The following is a 9,208-nucleotide window of genomic DNA, read 5'->3' as shown; positions in this document are numbered from 1 at the left end:
TATATAAACAAAGAGCAGTGATGAGAAAAGAGCCACGTCGATTAGGAGTATTAATTAATGAAATTGTAATTAAGAAATGTGAATGGTACCAAGTTAAACAAGATTCAGAGACACATTAGACTTGTTAAGGTTCACAAAATCATTCGCTTGTATTTAAAATTCTGACCAAGTCAGAACAACGTTGGAGGGGTGTCATGGATGATGAATAAAATAAATCATAGTTTATTCAAATCAACCAACTGAAATCATGTGACATAATATTATAAGCCTAATCAGAGAGATGTAAAATCCACTGGAATCTTGCTGTCGCGGCTACCAGTACTATATTTCGATTAAGAAACCAAGAATGCATGTCTCAACTATTTTTCATCACTGTTAATATTGTTAATATCTTATGTAAGTGCAACCATTGCTATAATTATATTCTAAGATGCCCTGGCCATACCGCCACCAAGAGGACGGATCAATTAGGATAATCGAGGGATGGCCATCAAGAGGACTAGGATCATCGAGGGGCAACTGACTGAACCGGATGATGTTAGCTATATCACCTGTCAGATCATTAAGATAAATAAATATTATTAGTTGACCGGATGATCATAAAAAATAAAAGATCGAACGAATCCATTTAAACAATTACTGTTAAATATTACTTCTAAATAAAGTTATTGGAAGAAATAATTAGTGGATAGTAGATCATAGGATCATGATTAATCATAAATCCATTTCAAAACCTATAAATAAAGATAAAAAATAAGAAAATAAATAATTATATTTATTATGAATTTAAAATTTTATTGTAATTTTTATGAGATTAATCACTTACTTAAACATTAAAGTATCTTTAACAATTACATCTAACAGTTTGGAACTGGAGTAGAAAAGAATTTCCATTAAAAACCTTTAAAACTTTCTAAGCTGACTTGAAGTAAATTGCAAGAAAATAAAAATATCAAACTTACACCCTAAGATAAAATATGTTATTGATATAAGATATTTAACATATTTTTTATACATTTTAAATTTAACTCAATGTAATAAAACTATTTTGCCAAACAAAACTTGTACTCGTTTGTATATTATATATTTATTCTATACGGAATCTTAACATGTCAACCTTTAAAAAAATGGATCATTGCATGGTAAGATGGAGAAGCTTGATTTCTTACCTGGGATATTTGAAAAATGGTGAGAGAAAGAAAATGAGTTATAAATTGAATCTGGATGGAGTAGATGGGAAGATATTATTGTTAATGGAAATGACACCGAGAGAGAATTAAAAAGTTGTGATTGTGATGGTGCTTATGCAATATGCAATTGATGAGTTATTATTATTGAAGAAGAAATTGCATATATGGTGGATATGACCTTTGATCTAATCGAGAATCACATGCTGCATCTATTAGTTTATTGTCATAGTCCTGTTCTAGGGTTGTGTATTTAGGAATCCGATATCTATCAATCTTAAATCAGATGCCATTTAGTTTTCATAATCGATTGATGCACTTGTAAATAGCAATCATCAATCAAAGGTAGCAAGAAAAAACATCTACTGTCATCTTGATTATTTTATAAGCACTCGTGAAGCAAGTTACCTTAACATTAAATGAATTTCGTGTAAATGAGTTTAAGAATAAGAGTAAGGAACTTTTGGGGTTATCAACAACTGCTAATAAAGGTATATAGTAGATAGTGTTTTCTAAAACACATTACAACGTATATTAAAATATATTACAAAGTATATATTTAATATTTTGTTTTCTATTTTATGATTTAACTTTGCATGCTATGCTAAGATTGATATTTTAACACACACACATATTTCCGATTTGTAATAGGATAAGATTAGAATCCAAAGAAATCTTGAAAGAGACAGAGGCACAAAGATAAATCCATCTCTACCAATCTCGCACAAAATCCTAGAGATAACCACAATGGAATTATATTAATTTCATGACTAAAATATTTATGGTGATATTATAAGGTTTTTTGTTTTAAAATTAAATGATCATTGTGTTTGCTAACTTAATGTCCTGACACTTTTTGTTAAATTAATTCAATCTTTTTTATTAGTTACCAAATCGGAGGAAAATTTCGTTTTCTAACTTATACTACATACTTTTTTTTTAACGATGAGGGCCCAGGGCCCAAAAGCTACCAATCAATAATATACCTTACTCTCGCAGGCAGAGGCCATTCCTAAAATTTTCTCCCCGTTACTTTATTTTTTTATTATTAATAATAGTTCATGCATTGTAAGTATGAGATAAGAATTTGGCATGATAAGCTTATTAATTTTTATCATGTCAATTCTTCATTTAATGAGTTATGGTTGATTAATAGTGTCAATTTCTTTTACACTATGTATAAATTAAACTAAACAATATTTCATTAAATATTTTCTTGCATTTCATGTGCTTTTTTTTTTATATAAATAACACTTCTATTTACAAAGACACGCAAGAATTCTTATAAAAACAAAAGTTGTGAAACGCTGAAATTTTGGTATTTTTTTGGGCGACATGCACCTTCTATTGAAATTAGTGACCTTAGGATAGGAAACATTTTAAAACTCTATATAAATATTTAATGTAGTTGTAAGTTTATAGTTTAATGAAGACCAAATTGGTTTTAAACTAGTAACTGTTAACTTTTGAAATACTTATATTGAGAACGTGTTTAAATAGACTTAAAATTTATTGCTGGACTCTATTTTCTCTCTTTAAAAATACTTATATTGAGAATGTGTTAAAATGGAGGTAAAAGTAATCATAGAGAATGTGTAAATAGTGTAAGTTTTTGGTTAGGATAATGAGAACCCAAATTTTGTTGGGTATTTCCTTCTACATCGGTGAGTAAAATGGTACGATCCAATACAATGTCCAATCCTGCCCTCCCTCAAGTATACAATTGCACTCCAAAAGCCCAATTTTTCATGGATGATCCAAGCACATAGATATCCAATATCCCAAGATTTAAGAATAGATAACCGAGAAAGAAATAAAAATCAAGTAATGTCCCACTGAAAAACAAGTTGCTAATATTTTTACGACCTGAAAGTTGAGTTATTTTTCAAGTTAAAGAAAATGTTTGAAATGGTAGAAATTTGATTTAAGAGAGGCAATATTAAAGTTAAATCAAGTACATAAGTGGAATTTTCAACACCAACTAAAGTTTGTACAATCCGTGAATGCATTACCAAAAGCTTGTGTTTTGTTTTGTGCCCTTTTTTCTTTCATAAATAAGTCACCAAGGTGACGCATATTGTGTGTGAGCAACAAAAAATAATAAAAGGTCTGGGTTTAAGATAGAAAGTGAGTTCTTATATATGTCTAATAAAAGGTCTGAGTTTACGAGAGAAAGTGAGCTCATTGTGATTTTTATGTGTCCCAATGATATCAAACTAAAAGGTTAAAATTAGAATTTTAAAATGTATGGGTGCAGATGAAGTTATGGAGGTGCAGGAAGAAGCTGCCTTCTTAAATTGATGGTAATTTATGGAGGCGCAAGAAGGAAAAACCCTCATCATTGTTGGCATACATTCAAACAATGTTTCTATTTCAGTAAGGCCGTATATTTGGCTTACATACTCCAACTAGGCTCCACCCATCTTATCCCGAGTTTGGCAAGGGAATAAAGGAGGACTTGTGTAGTTTTACTACTGTCAGTTGTGTCAACAGAAGTCTTTTATTAGTGGTTCTAACAAATGTTAGTGTTCTAACAAAACGTAAGAAACTAAAAAGTGATTGTGTACCTTACCCTTTCGAAATTAAACAAAGTATTTTGGCTCTCATGTTTTTCATTACACTTGAAAATAGGCAAGTCAAGACTTCAACTGTAATAAATTAAACCAACAAAAGACAAATGAAAACCTAGGGTGGTAAATGTAACTTAAAATTGCATATTTTTCAACATACAGTGACGACATTACAAGGTAGGCAGTGCGCTTTCACCTAATCATGCACAATTAACTAATGCAATCATTGAACAAGGTGATAGTATCTTTTATTATATATACCAAATTTTAGATAATTTAGACATCCAAAGGTAGGTTTATATGAAATTATATTTTTACCAGAATAGTACACAATCAAAAAGATTGTCTGATGACTTATAAATTAATTTTGTAATTATATGAAATTCGTAACTTTATTTATTTCACAAATCAGGCGCATAAGAATTTTAAGCCCCCAATTAGATTGACAAAATTTATCACACAAAAAATTCTATCAACCAACGCAAGTATACCAAGACCCTATGTTTGGCACATTTAATACTTAAAAAGAACTTCTTTTCCATGACGACAAAGCATATAGAAAAGAGGCTCTAAGTTGTGGATGCCATTCAATACATAAGGTCTGGCTCTAACCATTTTAAGTATTTTTCGTACACAAAACATATTCCGTAGAGTTAACTGCAAGAGAGCTCAATGACAAACCTTGGCACTGAATAGTGTTTATTTCTGGCCCTTTCATTTCTATCCCATCATCATCCAGCAGAATCACACCTGATGAAGTTATCTTAAAAGGGAAAGCCAGAGGAGGTGATATGGGAGATTTTGCCAACTTAATAAACCTTTGACCTGCGAGGATTTAACTTTTCAAAATTAAGTATTTGACACAGACACAGAATCATATATTACTATAAATATATGGTGGTTATTGAAAGTTGTTAGAAAGTAAGAATCCAAAAATAATTATGTGTATTGCTTCTGTTAGACCCAATTGTATTTGTTGACCATTTAGAAATTGCATTATACTAGTACCTGACCTAGACACCCGTACAAATTTGATTTTCATCTTTTTTATTCCAAGATATCTTTATAAGTTGTTTAGAAACTAAAATAAGCTAATATAAACGACCAAAATCATTAATATAAATTTGGGTATACGGTCGTCAATGTTGTGTCAAAATTATTCAGACCCTCTATGGCAAATTCTAATATTGTGTTTCATCCCTATCTCTTTCTCCTCCAAATGCTATATTTTGCTTTCCTGAAGCTTTGATCACTTAAATATGTTTAACCAAAACTGATCAGAATTTCGACTAAGAATGGAGACATTTAATAAAAACATCTGCATAACATTCTATTTTACAAACATATTGACGGGTAATTAAAATATGATTAATCACCAATTTATATAGATTAAAACAAATAACGATGTAGAAGACTCCAAGGACAACTGAACTTGTTATCAATTAATGCGTACTGGGTGTCCTGGAAGTAATTCCCATGACTTGAATTTACAACCTCCACTGTAATCCCCACCCACTCCGACAATTTAAGTCGTATCTACATAATCACTTACAAAAAAAAATACATAATAAAATCAAGAGGACTCAAATCATTGCAAACTAACCAACCTGATCTGGCTTCGAGTACAAGACGGATGGTCACAGCATGAGCCCAGTTAATTCCCAATGCAGCAACAAGATGAGAATCATATGTAGCAGGGTTATCTTTTATTATAGAGCGGCTTTGTGCTGTTTAAAAGTATAATGAAACGTAAATCTAATAGTTCAAAGTTATCTAGACCCAGATGGCTAATTTAAGCAACTAAAAAAGTAAGATTTTATTGGAAAATAAATTAATATATTCTTTCCAATAAAAAAACTTATCTCTTTTAGGTTCTTAAAATCATCTGACCCAAAATATAATTTATTTTATCATACCTTGAAAGGAATATATGCGAGATTCATCACCAGATTGAGATCTTACTTGATTTGTCAATACAACTGGAATTCGTGAAAATTCTGCAAGTGACCTGGATACATTCAAAATCAGTACCTCAGAAAACGCATGCACTTTCTAATTGCAAAAATATCAGAAGTGACAGTCGGGATGCTGGTATTGTTCATACTTGATAAAAGAAACATGCCAACCCAATGCTTGTTGTCTAGTGGTTCCACACTCATGCTCACTGAACAGAAAAATTGAAGGATTCCAATACAGGAGACATTAATGACAGGGAGGATATTATAAAAATAAATACAATTTTGCTGAACCTTCAAAGTGAGCATCCTCGACATATGATCCACAATCAATGCCAAAAAAAGTTAAGCTCACCCTAATACTAGAGCAGCCATGCTATCAATGATGAGCAATTTCACTTGTTGCTGGAGGAGTGATACTTTGATCTGGTACAAACTGGCAGTGTTAACACGTCATTTAATATATTAACAGTTTGAGTTGTCTGATAGAAACCTAGAAAGACGAATAAAAAGGAGCTACAAGCCAATAACAGATCTTCTAGCATAATCTGCAGCATGTTATATGTAGCGAGTTTGACACTAAAAATTTGTAGATTTTGGTAAAGAGCGTCATGGATCAGACACAACCTTGAAGAAGATCAGAAATCCAATTGTCATATCTAGTTCTAGTCTACTTATAAATTAGTGAGAGCTTTGATCGTTGATGAGTTTACTGACGAGTTTTTAAAATTAAAGATTTTAACAAATAGTAAGTCCCTAAAAAACAGTCATTTTCTGCTAGAAACCAGGGGCAAAAAGACAGTCCTGATACAGTAGGTCTGATGTATTAGTAACCCGTTCAGTGTAACTGCAGAGAGGATAAAATCATATTTATGAACAAAATCAAAGATATTGACTAAAATCGCCTAGTAGCACTCCAGTCCATTCTGAAGGCTAATCACGATACACCATGTCCATTTAAATGATATTGAGCATAAAGTAATACCTCATACGTATGTAACCTATAGTAATTAACAATCATTGAATCCTTGATTATATCAAAACAACCCGGTCTTTCTTCACTTTTTCCCAAAGAGCAAAACTATTAATTATCCCGTTTTTGCTTTGCCTTTTTAAATTAAAGCCTCAATACTTTTATTGTCCATCCTCTAGTATTCATAATTTTCTCTAAACTATTACATTAGCTTTTGAAGACTGCGTAGGTTTTCTTGAACAAGAATAAACTTCAGTAAGTTTTCATCTTTTGAAGCTTTTAATAAAGTAACTAATTCTCTTATAGTTCTAATATATCAATCTGTTGATTGCAAAGACTAACTACAAATAAGTAGTAGAAATCTGCACCTCTCAGCAAATTCAGAAAGTGATGTAGGACGCAAAATCAGGATTCTACCAGCCATCTGCAATGAGTCAAGTAAACATCAAGTTCAAATTAGATACAAAACCCATTAAACTGGACAAGAAATGAAACAAGTGAAACAACCTGCATACCTCCTGTGCCATTCCCTTCTTATGAAATATTTCAGGAAAACTGTTTATTCCAATCTCTATCAATCTGGATAAAAAAAAAGTAAATTCAACATGGAAGATATACTATAATTTTTCCATCAATACACATAACAGTAAATAGAATCATACAATTGAAAACAGTAAATTGCTTGCAATGCAAGCTTCACCTACCTTTTTGACCTAAATTTGGATTCAATATCAATATATATCACACGGCCATCTAAGCCTCCACAACTCGCGGGCAGCGAAGCCAGTAGTGACAGCTTCAAGCAAAACTGTGTCATAAAATCTATGCAGCACGGTTAATGGTTAAAGGCATCCTGGTATGAATTTAAATGTTAAATGTTGCAAAACCAATCTTATACCTGTGTTTTGCCAATTCCTGCTGGACCAACCAACTCTGTCAAAACACCAAAAGGTATACCGCCGCACAACGCGTCATCCAAACCTTTCAAACGAGTGGGAAGATGACCGGCCAAAGTCTCGTTGCGTACTCGCTGCTCCAGCAGTAGTAACGCCTATTACAGTATCACCAAAACATTCAGTAATTCCTAAACAAATTGGAAAAAATAACAGGAAAATCAAAGAGGAAAATGTGTAGAATATGTACAGTTTGACACGGTGGACACACGACTTCGCTAACGTGCGCCATTGCGGATGTTACTTCTTCCTTCCCAACGTCCAACAACTCCATCAACTCAAATTCAGTGTGAGACAATGCATCCTGCAATTTCAAGGAAACAAATAAAAATAATAATAATTGTTACATTCAATTGAATTGACGAAGGAGAAAAACGTTGAAGTTCTAATCCATTCTAGTGACAAACAAAGAGCAAGCTATTTAGATTATGCATAACAACGATCGGTGATAAGACAAACGGTATTTTGGACTAGATATTAAGTTGAATTCATGGGAAACAGAATGCGACAAGCGATTAGGGTTTAGTATGATAGGAAATGGAAAATGGCAATGTGAGATGTGAATAATAGCAATGCTAGTGAAGAAAAACGAAAACGAGATTTCGAAAGAGGGTGGAAATGGCTACCTTGGCGGTGATGATGTTGCGAGCAGTGAAGATATTGGCTATGGATTTGGGCAATCCCATCTGGTTGATGAGCTTGTTCGCCATTTTTGGCTCCTTTCCTCTTTCTATTGTTCTTCTCTCATCCTTCCCTCCAGTCAAAACTAGACTGTATTTGCTCTGATATAAATTTTTATGAGATTATTTTTTTTTTACGATAAGAAATAAAAAAAATATTCGACTTGCATATTATTTATAACTAGGTAATTTAGGATTTTTTTAGTAAGAATTAAAAAAAAATCAGTCAAATTCCTTTTTTTATATTAAGATAAATTTCACTTTCACCTTATTATCATCATAGTAAATAATTTCTTAAAGATCAATATCAATCGATATTATCTAATTCTTTTTGGATCAATATTAAAATATTTATTAAATGGTGTCAACTACAATTTTTTTAATCAACGTCCACATATATTGTTATACTTTTTAGTTCATCTGATTTAGGTTTTCTTATATACAATAAAAACTTATATTCGAGTAATTTCTTAACTAACATTAATTATAATTTTTCAATTAATATTAATATAAAAAAATATCTATGTCAATTAAGATTTTTTTATTCTGTTTTTTTTATTAGTGCAAATTAAAGTTTCATCTGTATACAAACAACAACTTGTACAATCTCTTTGTCAAGTTTTTCATTTATAAAAAGAGTACCCAGTGAGATAGAAGAACTAATCTATAACTTTTCATTCATTCATTTAACTTAAAACCATTTCTTCTCATGCTCACTCGTGTAGTAAAATGCGTGAGGGGTTCAAAAAGCTTGTGCTAATGCATGAAACGCACTAACTTTAAGAAGTTGTCATTTTAACTTTCATATAAACTAAGATGTACCTTGCTAAAATACTTCTAAACAAAATCAAGAGCTTTTGTATAGCTCGTGATGAAAACAAGAAAAAAAC

The 9,208-nt window shown here is 31.5% G+C and overlaps 1 protein-coding gene across 2 annotated transcripts; it reads right to left on the bottom strand.

Moving 5' to 3' along the window:
• Positions 1-296: 296 nt before the first annotated feature.
• On the bottom strand, positions 297-8,392 carry LOC108333354 (DNA repair protein RAD51 homolog 2). Of its 2 annotated transcripts, none has more exons than XM_017568769.2 (12): positions 8,265-8,392; positions 7,829-7,942; positions 7,584-7,736; positions 7,390-7,493; positions 7,201-7,264; positions 7,054-7,109; positions 6,068-6,148; positions 5,862-5,921; positions 5,674-5,765; positions 5,365-5,484; positions 4,439-4,582; positions 297-551 (listed from the first exon to the last, which is right to left on the bottom strand). In XM_017568769.2, exons 1-12 carry the CDS (start codon positions 8,346-8,348, stop codon positions 385-387), a joined length of 1,239 nt encoding a protein of 412 aa, XP_017424258.2. In that variant the 5' UTR covers positions 8,349-8,392; the 3' UTR covers positions 297-384. The 2 variants fall into 2 exon arrangements, with proteins under 2 accessions (XP_017424258.2, XP_017424259.2); XM_017568770.2 differs by having other exon boundaries at positions 7,390-7,481.
• Positions 8,393-9,208: the final 816 nt, after the last annotated feature.

This window comes from Vigna angularis, chromosome 11 (genome assembly GCF_016808095.1).
Source record: "Vigna angularis cultivar LongXiaoDou No.4 chromosome 11, ASM1680809v1, whole genome shotgun sequence".
Classification (NCBI taxonomy): Eukaryota; Viridiplantae; Streptophyta; class Magnoliopsida; order Fabales; family Fabaceae; genus Vigna; species Vigna angularis.
This window is presented reverse-complemented; position numbering and strand designations above follow the sequence as displayed.